Genomic DNA, 18,059 nt, shown 5'->3' on the forward strand with positions numbered 1-18,059 from the left:
ACACATACTATGTTATATTGTAGAACAGTGGTTCCCAACCTGGGGTACTTGAAGACTCATGAGACCATAGGCCTATGGGTAAAATGCACATGAGGGAGTATTTCAGGGCAGAGCAAAATTCAGTTGTTACAATAACCAAAAAAGCTTGGGAACCACTGTTGTAGAATATACTGTAGATTATATCCACTAATCACTATAGTTCGTTATAAAATTACATTTTAAACAAGAATTTCTTTGTCGTAGCTTTTTAATGACTCATTTATATTGTATTAAATTATAAAATGACAATACTGCACTGAGTCTACAATACATTCAAATATATTTTTCACCTTTAAAGTTGGCGACTTGGTGGTTTATTACTTGACTTTTGCTGCTGCCATGACTCCAAGAATTTCTGGAACTTCCAGTCAATTCAAAAGTAAACTGAATTCCAATTCCATTTTTTCCACATTGAAGAGAATTGGAATTTCAGTGTACTTCCTGAATTGAAATGGGAATTCACCCTAACCCTGGTTACCAGTTTCAAAGGTAGTAATGTAAAACTAGGGAAGATCTCAAATGCAATATCCTTGCGTCCTCTCATCTCCTTCTCGAAACTGATTGGAGGATAAGGTCAGAGGGGTGGGACCTCAGAATTTCTCATTCAATGGGTTTTGAGAAGGAGACGAGGAGTATGCAATTGAGATCTTCCCTATGTCAAGACGAATAGCACGTTCCTTTATTTCCCAGTCAGTGAAAAGCTGTGACCTCTGGACCTACGATTGGCCTTTTAATCATGTTAATGCAACACTTGACTTTCACAATTGGTTATTTTTTTCCCATCCCCTCTTCAATCATTCATCCACTGATTTGTCTACATGCACCCCCTTTGTCAATCTTCCCCTCTTTCTATCTCTACCCTTCCTTCCCCTCTTCACTCTCTCTCAATGATACAAATATCCTGTGACCACTCCTATAATCTCAGTGGGAGAATCTTAATTGCATATTCCCCCGTCCTCTCTCTTCGCCTCATTCTCAAAACCCATTGGAGGACATCTGGCTTTCTCACCCAATGGGTTTTTAGGAGGCGAGGAGAATGCAACTGAGATTCTTCCAGTGACTTAAAGGAAGCTTCCTAGATGACTAATGACACGTAATGTTAAACCTAGGTCAATAGCATGCCTAAAAACTCATGACTCCTTCTCCTCCGCTCTCCTTTTCTCTTTATCCGTCCATTCTGGGCAAAAGTGAGGGATGCCTGTCTTAAGGGAGATGATGGAGAAGTAGAACAGGTTCAAAAGGATGAATGGGACGGTGAGCAAGTATTCCTCTGAGTGTTTGTTTAGTGTGTTCTGTATAGTAGAGCATTTATTTCTAGGAGTGTCTGTTTAGTGTTCTGTATGGTAAGGGAGTGTGTGTCATCGTTGGGACCAGGCTCAGACTGGTCACGCTCTGAGAGTTCAGTGATGGTACCTCGGGTCAACCCTTCATAATCTCAAACATGTCCATTCCCTACGTTCACAGTGAACTCGCCCTGACCTATTAAAATGCTCCCACTTTCCCCTATTTCCCTCCTTGTGAGCTTGCTCTCACACCCTGGATTAAAATCCAACCCCTAAACCCTCCTGTAGAACTGAGAGGATTGTATAGATTAGCTGGGTGGAAATGTCATATTGCTTCTAAAATGCAAGACGAAGCTATTGCCATACTGCTTATCCAATCCCTTCAGACCTACAGGAGTGCCTTGGGTGTAGGGGTTGATTTGGAACAATCTCCTTCCTACCGTAGTTCCCCTAGCTCTCCCCTTGTGTTAACTCCCCACAGTAGACTATGGTGCATTCATGTTAAATCCACTGATGTCACACTGAGCCAGCTTTCCAGACATCTGCACACTCACTAACACATGGCAAGTGAAACATACACACATTAGGGGTTCACCAGGGGGTAGATGTGCCTGTCCCAGCCCTCAGAGGGAGGCTACGGGACCTCCCCAGCTGTTCCTGGGTCAGGTTGAACAGAACATGTTGGTTCTCTGATCCTTCTGCTCATGTCCCACATCAGCTGTCCTCTTTCTTCTCCCTGCTCAGACGGAGGGGTGAGGTAGGGAGTTGAGCGTAGTCATCTTCTCGGTCTTCCTCACTCTCTCCCGGCCTCAGCTGCCAACACACTTCCCCAAGCATGTGACAGGTGTGCAAAAAAGTAAGTGTGCCTCCAAACAGTGACTGGCACACATTCACCTCTACCCAGGCAATCCTTTTTCTGTAACCAAACTATAATAACCAACCTCTACTTGTAATGCTATAGCAAAGTTGAGCTCACAGGAGCAATAGACAACAGATGCATGTATATACACTGTGGGATCCTGATCCAAATGACATCGTTGAGAACAAGTGAAGCTGTAATCCAAACCACCAATACCAAGCCTTGTACTGTCTCTCTGTACAGTCTTTATTTACATGATACAATGCTGGGTAGCAAGATTATATGTAATACATATGTTTTTTTGTACAAATTTGCATATAAACTAACAATCAAAAGGGGAAACTGAAACATAACTTTCTTAATAAAAGTAGACCTCACATCCCTACAGGAGAACAAAAATAAGATCAACACAGGTCTCACACAGCCCCATAGCGGATAGAAAGCTGAAAAGAAGTTGTCCAACTCTGGAATCTATTTTTCAAACCGTAGCTTGTGCTGTTTAACCCATATTGCTTCAGACTAAGGTGGGGGCGCACACAATCTGACAACCATGTGCTCACTCAAACTCACTCGCTCTTAACACACACACAAGCATGGCTGGCTCATATAGCCTAACTCCGCAACTATACTGAATACATTTGCTAATGTCAGTAAATATATATTTAAAAAATGACCTAGCACTAGTCTCGAGTGATGCCAATTCATTCAGATATTTTACATAACTGCATGGGTTGCGCTATCCCATTCATACCCCCATATATCATAACATAGACGGGTAGTGCCCAAGCCTCACTTAGAGAACTGCACCAGGGTCAGTGTACGCAACCCTCTGCACCAGGGTCAGTGTACGCAACCCTCAGTCCCACATGATAGCTGGTTAATTAAGTGTTGTCAAAATAACGACTGTCTGTCACTTGATCAAAAGGAAACTGTGCCAGGTTACCTAAAAATGGCCTATCGAGGTAACCCCCTCACCTGGCAATAACAAAGTGATTATAAGAGAAGGCTTCACATGCACAATGCGATGAGGAGAAACATGTCCTGCTGCGAGGTAGGCGGGTCGGAGAGGCTTACGTGTCTTTGTCATGCAAGACAGCAAGGGTACAACACCGTGTACAGACAGAGCCCTCCTCCATATAGCCTTTTGTGTTCAAAACAATAAATTAGTGAACAGCTGTTTCCCATGAATATGTTTGCAATTGCATGCACGCTCGGGTAGCAGCTGTGAGAGCGCTGTGGCAAAAGTGCGCAGTGGCGGAAGCGGTCACACAGAAGTTTCTGAAACAGCTTTGCAGTTAGAGGTCATACCTTTCGTACAACTGACCCGACCAACTGATGTGAACGGAGAGTAGAAACGGAGACAACTGAACTCGCCGGGATACTGCACGTGCATACAGTTTGACAAAATATTCATTGTCAATTTGGCAACAAAGTGGCCAAACAGCTCAGGGGCTGTATTCAGTGGGGCACAACGTTGCGATGGAACGTCCAGATAGAAATATGTTCCGCAGAACAGACATGCCCCTCTGACATGTTGAGGGGGGTGGATCATGTTGGCTCTATTTATGGCATTTCTATCCATCTCCAACATTCACTACGTCTCATCGACAGGTACCCTGGGCTTCTTTTTAAAAGACAACAAAAAACAGAATATCGGCAAAGATACAGGAAAAACAATATATTATAAAAATAAAAAAATACATAGTGATCGTTCATGCATCTCCCCCTCAGGCAAGGACTCTTTCACTTTTCTCAAGGTTGTAATTTTAAAAACCAGTCCGATATCCTTATGCCAATGTTCATGTTGAGGGTCCAATCATACTTCAGTCTTTGTGTGGATGGTTCTTAACCCTATATTCTCTGAATCTTGTCGGCGACCACTACAGGGTTCTCCTTGCGGATCTTGGCAGCTGCCTCCGCCTTGTAGTCGTAAGGGCAGTTGTGCTTGTCGGAGTACCGATGGAGACCGCAGAACAGGTTCCCACAGCGACAATCGAACCCTGGGGTAGAGTTAAAAGGTCAGAGATTAGAGGGAAACCACTGTAGGAACCAAACACCAACTCAATAAAATGATTCACCTCTTAATAAAACCAGACACACAGGAATAAGAGTTACATTCTAAACTGCCTCTTGTGCAGATTATTAGATCAATACGTGACATTGATGGGGTTCCTGCCACGTTAGACACTACTTATACAGTCATAAAGATCTGAGACCATCACAAATGTGGAAGTAGTGTTGTACATTGCATGAACCCCATCAAGTCAATTTGTGCGACAGCAGTGTATGCGGCCTGAAACATGGCCAATCTCTTCAGCAAAAACAGCATTACGGCGTACACATTGCTCAATCCTGTCATCCCATTTCTTTGAAAAAGCACCACGTCCTGCTATGGCATGCTCACCTGTTAGGCCCACCCTCTTGCGGCACATGAAGCACCTATTCTTCTTGGGATTAGGGGTGTCTCCCTTAGCCTCGTCACCAGTGGCAGGGCTAGAAGAAGTAGGCTCAGTCACAACTGAAGGAGAAAACAGAGAAAAGCACTTAAATATACACTTCAGTCTGGAGATTCAAATGAAACAGAGTTCCTGTGTTTTAGCACTCAAGTACAAGGACTTTAAGTCAGGCTGCATCTAAATACACTGAGTGTACAAAACATTCGGAACACCTGCTCTGTCCATGAAAGACTGACCAGGTGAAAGCTATGACCCCTTATTAATGTAGACATTGTTAATATTGTAAATGACTTGTAGCTGGAAACGGTAGATTTTCAATGGAATATCTACATAGGTGTACGTCAACAATGAAGAGGCGACTCCGGGATGCTGGCCTTCTAGGCAGAGTTCCTCTGTCCTGTGTGTGTGTTCTTTTACCAATCTTAATATTTTATTTTTATTGGCCAGTCTGAGATATGGCTCTCTTTGCAACTCTGCCTAGAAGGCCAGCATCTCGGTGTCGCCTCTTCATTGTTGACGTTGAGACTGGTGTTTTGCGGGTACTATTTAATGAAGCTGGCAGTTGAGGACTTGTGAGGTGTCTTTCTCAAACTAGACACTAATGTACTTGTCCTCTTGCTCAATTGTGCACCGGGGCCTCCCACTCTTTCTATTCTGGTTAGAGCCAGTTTGCGCTGTTCTGTGAAGGGAGTAGTACATTGTGTTGTACGAGATCTTCAGTTTCTTGGCAATTTCTCACATGGAATAGCCTTCATTTCTCAGAACAAGAATAAACTGACGAGTCTTTGTTTCTAGCCATTTTGAGCCTGTAATCGAACCCACAAATGCTGATGCTCCAGATACTCAACTAGTCTGAAGGCCAGTTTTATTGCTTCTTTAAAATCAGGACAACAGTTTTCAGCTGTGCTAACATAATTGCAAAAGGGTTTTCTAATGACCAATTAGCCTTTTAAAATAATAAACTTGGATTAGCTAACACAGCGTTCCATTGGAACACAGGAGTGATGGTTGCTGATAATGGGCCTCTGTACGCCTATGTAGATATTCCATTTAAAAAATCTGCCATTTCCAGCTACAATAGTCATTTACAACATTAACAAATGTCTACACTGTATTTCTGATCAATTTTATGTTATTTTAAAATGGACAAAAAGTGATTTTTTTTCTCAAAAACAAGAACATTTCTAACTGACAACTTTTGAACGGTATTGTATGTCAAGAATGATCCACCACCCACGTCATCCAGCCAACTTGACACAATAGTGGGAAGCGTTAGAGTGCAAATGGCCAGCATCCCTGTGGAACGCTTTCGACACCTTGTATTGCGCATGCCCCGACGAATTGAGGCTGTTCTGAGGGCAAAGGGGTGGGGACTCAATATTAGGAAGGTGTTGTTAATGTTTTGTACACTAATGCTAAAGTGGGTCAAACAGAACAATGTTTCCCTCTTGTAGTGTGTTTTACCAGGCTCTGCTTTATCCTCTCTTGAGATGCTCATCTCTGTCATTTGTTGAGTCACTGGAAGAGAGCCTTGAATAGTTCTGCAGAGGGGGCAATTGATAGAAAATAATTTGTATCATTGTATCATTGTATCATTGTATCACATGCGGACATACACACACACACACCTTACCTAGCCATGTCTGCAGCAGAGCCTGATGAAGGGTCTACTTTGGCTAGACTGGCCTCTAGTCGCTGAATGGCTGAGGCATCAGGGGTAGGACTACCAACTGTTCCGGAGAGACAGCAAAAGTAAAACATCAACCTCAGATAGGAGAAGATACTTTTTGGTTCAACAGTTCTCTCAACAGTGCAGCTGGCCCATAATGTGTATGCTAATTTTAGCAGACAGCAATAACTTCCCTATGCAATGTAATGCAGCTTTGGTGAGTCTGGTTTTGGGGACGAGGACACACTGTTTGGAGTAGATTTGTGTTGTGTGTGTGGTCAGTAAGAAACAGGGTGGAGGAGGAACTTACCCATTGGGCTAAGTTGGCTCAAGCCGTGGGTACTACTCTGCTGACGATTCAGGTGCTCCTTGTAGCAAATTGAGCACATGCCATTGTTCCTGGGGTTGCCATAGAAACCACAGCCAGTGGTACAAAGCACAGGTGTCAGGCTTGGGTTAGTCTCTTGGGCCATCGCTGTTGACAAATGGGAGCAAGGTATCTTGTTAGTGTGTCTGTATGTGTGCATGTGTGACAGCGCGGGTGAGACCTACAGTACCAGTCAAAAGTTTGGTGTGTCCAAACTTTTGACTGGTACTGTAGGTGACTAAATGTAAGTGTGGTGGTTGGGCACATATATATGAAGTTAACATACCAGAAAGGAACATTAAGACTAATAAACAGGTGGGGGGGGGGAATCGAAAAGACATCCCCTGAAGCAAGGATTCTACTACCAAAGGGGCAATAAGCAGTTGAAACAATAAAGCGTTCTTCCCACCACGTTTCGGTAAAAAGCGGGGAGGGGTGGGGCTGGAGAAATGTAATCACTCAAATTCAAAGACAGAGCTATGGATGCTAGGTCTGACCATCCATGATATCAAAATTAGCTTTAATCATGTTTTGAGGCTATACAGTGCTTGTTTACAAACATAGGAATAAAACATGGGTTATACTTTGGGTTTTGATGGGGAACGACAGTTGAACTAAGCTCATGAGGCATTTATAAGTTTTATATTCTTCAAGAATCAATAGGTACATATCAGTTTCTGAGGCTTTTGAAGCCCCCTCCATCTGTGCAGAGGTTATTACAATACAGTAACCCCTGGATTCATCTCTATTTTGAACTGATATGCAGTCAGGACACTTCAATTGTAAATTACCTCAATAAGAAACAATATTGTTGCTATGATCACATCAGAAGATATCCTCCTCGCAATCTCCAAAATACAACAGCCACAGGACAACTTTGTTTGGATGTCGTTAAAGGACCATTTGCCAAAACCGAAGAAATATAGCTAGCTAACAATCTCCTTTTCCACGTGGAAAATAAAAATGGACAGAGACTTGCTAGCTACATTAGCTAGCTGGGATTTTCTACAAGGAATCTGCTTCCCAAAAAAAACTTCTCCCAAGTGAGTGTGACACCTACTCCCGTTGCTTGGATTCCACCTGGCAATCTGTTCACCGTCTGCCCTGGCCCGCCTCCTCGTCTGCTACAGGTATCCCCGCCACACTCCCGAGCTGTCGCTTGCCTCCAGCACACATGCACTGTTGGGGAGTGACTCTGAACTTACAATGGCCCCAAGTCGTTATATTATTTTCTTGAGCTTTATGCTATTTGCCTCATGACTCCTGCGTGCTTTGTTGACCATGAACTTGCTCGTTTCCCCAAGTGTGGGAACAAACAGTCTGTCCCACAGTTGGGTACTCTGACTCTCTATTGGTTACACAGACTCTTGGCCTCCCATCCTATTCTAACCACCTCTCGCCAGCTTTATATTCATGTTACTTGATGAAATTGCTGTACAATATGATCTTGTTGCCATCTAATGCACATTCAAATGTCAAATCAACACTGCAGAGCATTCCCTGTCCTCTGTTGTGCCCTGATTGTATTACTTCTGATGATATATGGAAATGTGCATGTACACCCTGGCCCATCTACTGTTGCTAGCCCCAAGTCTACCTTGGATATCTGCTTCACCGATTTCTGCTCTCGTAAAAGACTGGGTTTTCTGCACGTTAACAATAGAAGCTTATTACCTCAAATGTATCAAATGAGAAGAAAAAAAAGTGTGGGTTCACAGCTCCAATCCAGATGGGTTGGTCATTACTGAGACGAGGTTAAGAAAATGTGTTTTGAACACTGATGTTAAGCTTTCTGGTTATAACCTTTTTCGGCATGACAGATCTTCCAAAGGCGGTAGTGGCAATATTTGCCAAGGATCACCTTCAGTGCTCGATTGTCTCCACCAAGTCTGTTCCAATTTGATTTGCTGGTTTTAAGCATTAAACTTTCAAATAGCTCTTTGCTGACTGTTGCTGAATGTTATTGTCCTCCATCAGCAGCGGCCTGTACCGTACCTGCCCTAAGCGCTCTCCTGGTCCCTTACACGAAGTCTGAATTTGTCTTGCTAGGTGACCTAAACTGGGACATGCTTAAACCACCGTTCTAAAGCAATGGGACTCCCTAAATCTTTTTCAGATTACCAATCCCACAAGGTATGACTCCAAACACCCAGAAAAGGCTACTCTCCTTGATGTTATCCTCACAATCAATCCTGATAGGTATCCGTCTGGTGTTTTCTGTAATGATCATTGTTTTACAGCCTGTGTTCGTAATGGCTGCTCAATGAAACAACCTGTCCCGATTTGTCATAGACATTTGCTAAAAATCTTTAATGAGCAAGCCTTCATGACTTGGCCTCTGTAAATTGGTATAGAATCAGCTTGATCCCTGTCGAAGATGCTTGGACCTTTTTAAAATATTTTCAGTGGTATTGTTAACAAACACGCCGCCGTATAGAAAATGAGAATTAAAAACAGGGTCAGCCCCTGGTTTGACCGTGATCTGGCAGAGTTACTCCATTTCAAGAATTCCATTTGGATAAAAGGCTCAGTACACACATACTCAGGCTGACTGGCTCTCGTTCAGGCAAATAAGAAATAAATGCACTCAGGCTATTCGGAAGGTCAAAGTCAGTTACTTTAAGGAGCAGTTCTCTCTCTGTGGGTCAAACCCTAATAAGTTCTGGAAAACAGTTAAAGACCTGGAGAATAAACCCTCCTCACAGCTTCCCATGTCTCTTAATGTTGATGATATGGTTGTTACTGACAATGAGCACATGCCTGAGCTCTTTAAATCACCACTTCATAAATCAGGATTCATATATTTGACTCAGCCATGCCGCATTGCCCGTTCAACATGTCCTCGTCTCCCACCCCTTCTAATGCGACTAGCCCCGATGCTCCTACCTCTTTTTCCCCTGCCACGCTACAAACTTTCTCCCTGCAGGCGGTCACAGAGTCCGAGGTGCTAAAGGAGCTCCTTAAACTTGATCCCAAAAAAACACCTGGGTCAGATGGTTTAGACCCTTTCTTCTTCAAAGGTTGCTGCCCCTATCGTCGCCAAGCCTATTGCTAACATTTTTTACCTGTCTCTCCTCTCTGGGAAGGTTCCCATTGCTTGGAAGGCAGCCACGGTGTGCCCTTTATTTAAAGGGAGAGATCATGCTGATCCTAACTTATAGGCCAATTTCTATTTTGCCCTGTTTATCAAAAGTGTTGGGGAAAAAATTGCCAATAATCAACTGACTGGCTTTCTTGAGGTCTATAATATTCTATCTGGTATGCAATCTGGTTTATATGTAAAATTGATGATGAAATTCCTCATTGTGCACAAGAAAACAGGAGAACAAACAGTGAGAAGAACAAATTGAGACATGTTCTCCTTGGCAGGAGCTGAGCATGTCAGCAAGACACTCAAGGTAACGAACAACCGGTAACTTCCCCAAGACGAAATAGGCTTCAACACTTTGCAGGGAATATAAACATTAAACCAAACGGAATATTACATTAAAGATCTATGACATCGCCCACAAAAATAAAGGTAAAATGAAACAGGTGGCACTTGACACCTCCAGTCCCCAGGGGAGCTTATCTCATTGTAGTCATGACCAAAACATGTCAAATGCTCTGGGAAGGGACCACAGCAGCCTATTCAGAACCTTCTGAGATGTCAGTGTTATTATGGCCCTGCGATCAACAAACAATATGCCTGTCAGCCTTTGCACTTTACAGCAAACACGTGTGGTTGTCTCCAACCCCCCACACAAGGGTTTCCTTGAAGCCTATTCGACTGTATCAGGTGTCTGCTGGCTGACTGCACAGCAAAGTCTCTTGCAAGCACGAAAATTGTTGATGTTGCCTGGAGAAAATGTTTGAATGTCACGAGCTGTAAGATGATTGTGACCTGCTCAACGCCCAACAATCTATATTTGCCAGCTGGGCATATACGGAACACGAACGCTCTCACGCATCTTCTCACAGAGAAAGAAATAGCATTTGCAAGCCATCATTATTTTTATTGGACAGACAAAAGTGGTGAGTATTTTGCTCTTCTGCCATCCAGGCCCTGCTGCTCTCCGATAGAATGTCAGTTAGGCCATATGTCAAACAACGTACTTCACGTGGATCAATTCTGTCTACAGCGACGCAATAAGGCCCGAGGAGGTGTGGTATATGGCCAATATACCATGGCTAAGGGCTGTTCTTACACACGACGGAATTCCTGGACACAGCCCGTAGCCGTGGTATATTGGCGCTATATCACACCTCCATACACCCGAGAAGCCTTATTGCTATTATAAATTGGTTACCAGTGTAATTAGAGCAGTAAAACAATGTTTTGTCATATCCATGGTATACTGCTGACATACCATGGCTTTTAGCCAATCAGAATTCATGACTCGAACCACCCAGTTTATAATTTAAATCAAACACCAGCTAGGCTAATTTGTTTCGTGACTGTAGCCTATCCTACTGTTCATCACACCACTTGGGGAAAATGGCTTGGCACAATGTGCTTTTTATTCAATAGGATAGACCTAATCAAGGCTGCACAGATTTGCCTAGCTTTACCTCAAATGTCGCTAATACAACTAACAAGTAAGGTCTACTACAGATCATCTAATCTGAGCAGTGCCTTGTTTAGTTAGGTCAACCGTCATGGAACACTTTCATAATGTTCACCAGCTGGCAAAACGCAGTATCTAGATTTTTAATCAGGCTAGGCTATCCAATGACTCATATCATGGTCAGTGACATTAACAACAACCGCTTAAGGAAACAAACAGCTAACAAAGGACACACTGAAATACATTGGATATGACCCCCCCAAAAAATCATCGAGTCACGCTACAGTACAGCAAAAAATGCTATCAGGCAAGACCTAGCTAGACAAGCAACATTGCCGAGACCAAAAGCAATAATAGTGCTAGCAAGCCATCTTTGTTGCACACAATGTATTGTAACTAGATTAGTGAAGTAGCTAACTAGACATCAATCAGCCACGTTTCGAACCTTGTTCTTCTGCGCTTTCTTTGTCTGCTACTCATCTCTTCCTGTTGTTTGGACGTCGTTTGATAGCTCCCATAACGTTACTAGTTACCTAGAATGACTTTTTGCATACAATGTTGTTAGCAAGGTAACCAGACAAAGAATTTCTGAACTCAATGTCATGTTTAATGGAACATTCATTTGTCGTTCAAATCTAACACAAATCTAACAATCAACTCATTTCAAAATTAACCAGTCAACTCATTCGACCAAAACTCTTAACAATTCGGTTAGTAATAGCAACTACTTAGGTAGCTAAGTTAGCTGATAACGTACGTATTATTTTAAAACTATTTTTAGACAAAGCACAAATACGAAAAAAGTACCTTAAATATATCACTAGTTTACCATTTTTTAAAAAGATAGAAAACCGATAGCATAACGTCCGGTTGCTGTAACGTTAGCGACCCTCCTCTCTGTCTTGTTTTTCCCCTGGATCAGCTAGACTAACACGTTCGAAGGCTTGTGATGTTGTCAGTGAGGAGGTGGTGACAACTTTAGCTCGCTAGACCTTGTTTACCAGGCATAAAGGATAACTAGACTCTCTCCTCTACAATACACACATTTATAATGTTAATTGATATTTAAAAAAAATCCTTACGAAATTCCATATTACGTTGAGGTTGATCCAATTTTTCGGGGTCCCTTTTTTCTGTCTTCAATCATACACCAAGACAACCCACCGCTTCAAATCTCGATTCTCACCTGCACAATTTGATTGGAATCACACAATATGTATGGTCTCGTTAAGCAGTCGTTTTTTTAAACAAATCCTGTCCCCAAAATGTATTTATCGCTCTTTTCTCTGACCGAGGCTGTTCCTTCCTTCTTTATTTTTCTCTCTCTCTCTCTCTCTCTGCACCCTCTAGTTGCTTTCTCGGTCGTTTCATTCTATAGTAAGAGGAGTGGCAGATGATGTCACCGGGAAAAGAACGTACTGTGATTGGCTACCCGAGAACCCCTGGCCCGCGTGTCTCACACCGTACGGTACAAGGGGTTGGGCATTCATTCGTCATCCACCCACGTACAGTCAGTCTGTGGGTATCGAGCCACAACATAACTTTATTCAGGAATGTGTCTAAATTAGTAATTCAAATAATGTTGACAGGCTTGTGATAACATATGCGTGTTTATTATGTGAGAATATCACATATTTATTTGTCCACCACAGATAGCTTCTTGAAGCATTGAGGCTATCCAGCCAATTGTGTCGAAAATAGGTTCATTACTCAAGTCTTTGGTCAACATAGTGTAGGCTAGTGGCACATGCTGGTCAAAATAATTTAAAGAAGCCAAATTATTATAGATGACGGCACACACACCGGAGTTCGCTTTTTGTCTTCAACTGAAACCAATATCAAACAATTCAGGTGATTCCTCGACAAAAACAACGCTTCGTACGTCATTGAGCACGTGCTTCTGATAGAGCGATACAGGCATCCTCACACTGTTTCGCAGTAGTCTATACACTGTAAAGCCAGTTCCAAGCATTACTCAGTGCTCTGGTATCAAACGTAACGTCACTAGGTGTGTGGGTGTTGCAATACGGGCTCGTTTCCTCTCCCCACCCCAGTCAAGAATCAAGAAGAACAGCAAAACAAATATAGAGGTGACATACCCATCGGACACACGGGAGGTACTGACTCCTATGCTCTTTCATGACACACGGGAGGTACTGACTCCTATGCTCTTTCATGACACACGGGAGGTACTGACTCCTATGCTCTTTCATGACACACGGGAGGTACTGACTCCTATGCTCTTTCATGATAAACTTGTCTGGTATGTGCAGTAAACGTAATTCTGGAGTGAGATAATCTTGCCAAGGAGGTCGAGATCCTATAGTCTGCACACACAATGAAACCAAAAACAGCATTAGACACTGGGCTATCCAGACATTGACACACCACATGGCCTACCACTCTGCTCCCTATGTGAAAACATGTTTGTGGTTTCAGTGAATGTGTATTTGAACATGGGGTCAGTGTGTTTGCCCTGTGGCTACACACCTTCCGACGTCCAAAACATCACTCCTACTCTCAGCATACAGAACGTCCCGGGCTGAAGAAAAACATGGGGTGGGATATCATGTGTTTGTGTTAGGTGCTCTTTGATGGAACCCTAGATTGGTGGTGAGGGGAGTGTGTTCGCCCAGGATTTATCATCACACAAGCTGTAACACACATAGATTAAACAGCACAAATTGACACCCACCCAAATGCATAAATAGGGGAACAGACTCAAACCCCATTCTGGCCATATTGTAAAGTAAATTGACAGTTTTTTCTCCCTGAAAACAGTAAATAGTTGGGTGTATTTACAAATCATTTGCCTCATGCCTTTCGAAGACGCCGAGGAACATCAGATGAACAATATTGTGGGACAACAACTGTTTAATAAAAATGTTTGGGAAACAAGACCAATGATTGAAACTTTTCCTCTCTAGCGTTTGCTTTTGGCATAACAGAGCCTTTCAAGTGCCACTGGGTCCAATACGGAGACTGATAATGTGCCTTTATCATACAATTGTGGTGTTGTGTGCGTACACTGTCTCCCATTCCCTGACAATAAAACAAAATATGTTTGTGCTCAAGCCCTGTTTATGTGTGTGCTTGGGACATACAGTACATGTGAGACACAGGAGGCTGCTGAGGGGAGGACGGCTCATAATAATGGCTCGAATGGAGTCAAGGGAATGGTAACAAACACATGGAAACCACATGTTCGATGTGTTTGATACCATTCCATTAATTCTGTTCCAGCCTTTACTAAGAGCCTGTCCTCCCCAATTAAGGTAACACCGGGTCACTGTGGTGTGAGATCTGCGTTTGCTCAGTCCTGAGAGTGCGAAAGCAGGAACATATTTTTAGCCTTAAAAGTGATTTATGAGGGGTTTTGTATGTGGAGGTTAAAGGGTAAGGTATAGAATATCCTATCCCACCCCCCACCCCCCAATTTTGACAGGGGCATGTGAGAATCTGTGAGTTGACAACGTAGCAATGACAACAACAACATACAGGTGTGTATGTTTGTACAGTATCTGGAACTGCCTGCCTGTACAGCCCATGGGCTAAGATAGGTATACATACATAGATAGATGAAAAGAAAGAGACACACACACACACACACACACACACAGGGAGAAAAAGGAAAAGAGACAGGGCAGTGGTCTTATGAATCATTGTGTCAATGTCCTCTATGTGTTTATGTATACAGTGTGATAGGCCTACTGTTTTAATGTGCATGATGTTCAAAATACAAATTCAGTTTATATTCTATTCACACACACACACACAGAGGGAGATACACACATAGAGGTAGACACACACACATAGAGGGAGATAAACACACAGAGGGAGATACACACATAGAGGTAGACACACACACATAGAGGGAGATACACACAGAGGGAGATACACATAGAGGTAGACACACACAGAGGGATATACACACACATAGAGGTAGACACACACACAGAGGGAGACACACACAGAGGGAGATACACACACAGAGGGAGATACACACACACAGAGGGAGATACACATAGAGGTAGACACACACAGAGGGGGATACACACAGAGGGGGATACACACACAGAGGGGGATACACACACAGAGGGAGATACACACACAGAGGGAGATACACACACAGAGGGAGATACACACAGAGGGGGATACACACATAGAGGTAGACACACACAGAGGGGGATACACACACAGAGGGGGATACACACACAGAGGGGGATACACACACAGAGGGAGATACACACACAGAGGGAGATACACACAGAGGGGGATACACACACAGAGGGAGATACACACATAGAGGTAGACACACACAGAGGGAGATACACACACAGAGGGAGATACACACACACACACAAGGAAAAACACACATAGAGGTAGACACACACACACACAGAGGGAGATACACACACAGAGGGAGACACACACACACACACACACAGGGGGAGATACACACATAGAGGTAGACACACACACACACACAGGGAGATACATAGAGGTAGACACACACACACACACACACAGAGGGACACACACACACACACACACACACACACACACACACACACACACACACAGAGAGGGAGATACACACATAGAGGTAGACACACACACAGAGGGAGATACACACATAGAGGGAGATACACATAGAGGTAGACACACACACACAGAGGGAGATACACACACACACACACACACACACACACACACACACACACACACACACACACACACACACACACACACACACACAGAGGGAGATACACACATAGAGGTAGACACACACACACAGAGGGAGATACACATAGAGGTAGACACACACACACACAGAGGGAGATACACGCATAGAGGTAAACACACACACACAGCTTGTCTGTCTAGCATCAGTGTATAACACTGTTGATCAAGGGGTTGGTGAAATGGCAGCTTTACCATGTTGTGTTGTGCACGATAAGCTCTTTACTGCACAGGACAAATGCCACTGCCACAAAAGTTCATCCACACCCCACTCTGTCTATGCAGCCTCAGTCTGAGAGGGGTTATGGGTGGTGGGGACACACTAAAGGGGGTGCAGAAAGGGTTCAATATGTTTAATCAGATTACAGAGGGGGTCTGTTCATTTTGATCATTGTCCTTATGAGGCAGAGCTTGGTTTTTATAACTAAGGTGTTCTCCAGTGCATTTTCCATTCAAGTGTTTAATTCTTGCACAAAATAAAAGGTTAGACATTATGACAAAAGAAAAGAAGAGAGCACTTGTAAGAGTGAGAGAGAAAGAGAGAAAGAGAGATAGCCAGTGAGTACATGTGCTTGTGAAAGAGAGATGAGTAAAGAGAGGAGGGGAGAATACAATTATATCTGAATGGAATGTGAATTGCTGACTCGGCACCACTTGATCAGCTCCCCCCCCCGCCCTCTCTCGGCTGGTCTGGAATAGTGTGACTCATCAATTTGTTTATCTGTTTCTTTCAAAAGGGAGGAGTCCAAAGCCTCAGTCTTATGCCTACTGCCCTCCTCTCATCCCTCCCATATTCTCACCACCAGGACTGGAGGTTTGGGGGAATAACCATGATCATATTACACTGGGGCAAGTTTGGGGAAGACCAGCGACGGAGCAGCCCTTGGTATATGAGTGTGCTTGTTCACTGTAATTGGAGGTATATTTCAGTGAAATATAATACAAGTCGTGAAGTACAGTGAGAGTATTATAGTGTCTCTGTGTTACTGATTTCTGTGTGTGTGTGTGTGTGTGTGTGTGTGTGTGTGTGTGTGTGTGTGTGTGTGTGTGTGTGTGTGTGTGTGTGTGTGTGTGTGTGTGTGTGTGTGTGCGTGTGTGTGTGCACATCTGTGAGTGCAGCAGATGTCCTCTGTTCTCCAGACTGGCTGGTCTTTGTTGCTGCTTCCTCGTGCAGATGGAACTGGCCACGTGCGTCTATGTCTGCTGAGTACTGCTCCGCCTCCATCGGGGTGTGAGCTGTCAATCAGAGCCCTTAATCTCTAATCCCACCCTCTTACTATTGGTTCCTGTCCCTTACGCCTGTGACGCTGCCTTACTCACCACACACTAACCTCTCTCTCTCTCTCTCATCTAGAAACAAACAGCAGAGTTTGTTTGCCGCTGGGCTGAAACCCTCCCTGCTTCTTCATGTTTAGTGGCAACAACTCTTTAGCACTGCATTCCACAGTGAAAGGTTACTGGTTATGAGGTCCCTAATACGCGAAGAAACACTGGCACACACACAGACTCACGCAGCAGCCCCAACACTTTGCTTTAAAGGCAGCAAACGGAAGAAAATGGACTGAAACAGGGAAGGACAATCTTAACATAAACAAGAAGATGCTCATTTATTTTTCATGGCAAAATGTTTCCTAAGTTTTCAGTTGTGTGCCCTAATGAACACCAACCTGTTTTCTTTTAATCTGTGTACATCACACACCACCTTTTTCTGTTGAAGTTTATTCAAGAAAGAGAAAGTCAGTAAGATAGTTCAAAGTTGTTCTTCCCCCCTCCAAGGAATCGATATGGCCTTTTCAGAAAAACTAGACTGGTTGTAATCCAACCAAGAGTTTACTCTGTTAGAGTTAAGTGTCTGTTTGGGAAAAATGCCTAAAGGGTAAACTGTTCCCTGTAACAGATCTGTTGACACGTTTAACTCCTTGAATCAGTCCACTGAAGACTGCATCTTGTTTTTCTATTGATCTCACTAAGATGCAATATTCAAAATTCACAGTATTGACTCTCTGTGTCGTTGTGATGGATTCTATTGCCACTGTGACCCATGTCATGAGATATATGCGGATAACAGACAGTTAATCTGTGTGAAATCTGTTGTT

At 43.4% G+C, this 18,059-nt stretch overlaps 1 protein-coding gene across 3 annotated transcripts; it reads right to left on the bottom strand.

The window, feature by feature from the left end:
• Positions 1-2,394: 2,394 nt before the first annotated feature.
• LOC139577062 (AN1-type zinc finger protein 5-like) lies at positions 2,395-12,663 on the bottom strand. 3 transcript variants are annotated; one of them, XM_071403817.1, is made up of 6 exons: positions 12,407-12,663; positions 6,617-6,781; positions 6,271-6,367; positions 6,102-6,178; positions 4,586-4,699; positions 2,395-4,181 (listed from the first exon to the last, which is right to left on the bottom strand). In XM_071403817.1, exons 2-6 carry the CDS (start codon positions 6,777-6,779, stop codon positions 4,033-4,035), a joined length of 600 nt encoding a protein of 199 aa, XP_071259918.1. In that variant the 5' UTR covers positions 6,780-6,781; positions 12,407-12,663; the 3' UTR covers positions 2,395-4,032. The 3 variants fall into 3 exon arrangements, with proteins under 3 accessions (XP_071259918.1, XP_071259917.1, XP_071259919.1); XM_071403816.1 differs by having other exon boundaries at positions 12,303-12,546; XM_071403818.1 differs by lacking the exon at positions 12,407-12,663 and adding an exon at positions 11,666-11,775.
• Between the last annotated feature and the right edge of the window lie 5,396 nt (positions 12,664-18,059).

The sequence above is a fragment of the Salvelinus alpinus genome, chromosome 5 (genome assembly GCF_045679555.1).
Source record: "Salvelinus alpinus chromosome 5, SLU_Salpinus.1, whole genome shotgun sequence".
NCBI classification, from domain to species: Eukaryota; Metazoa; Chordata; class Actinopteri; order Salmoniformes; family Salmonidae; genus Salvelinus; species Salvelinus alpinus.

Excerpts from the sequence above, each read along its gene's own strand:
- LOC139577062 (XM_071403816.1), bottom strand. Across the intron at positions 4,700-6,101 it reads AGAGGATAAAGCAGAGCCTG|TTGTGACTGAGCCTACTTCT; the intron begins GTAAAACACACT and ends TTTCTCCTTCAG. Across the intron at positions 4,182-4,585 it reads CAAGAGGGTGGGCCTAACAG|GGTTCGATTGTCGCTGTGGG; the intron begins GTGAGCATGCCA and ends ACTCTACCCCAG.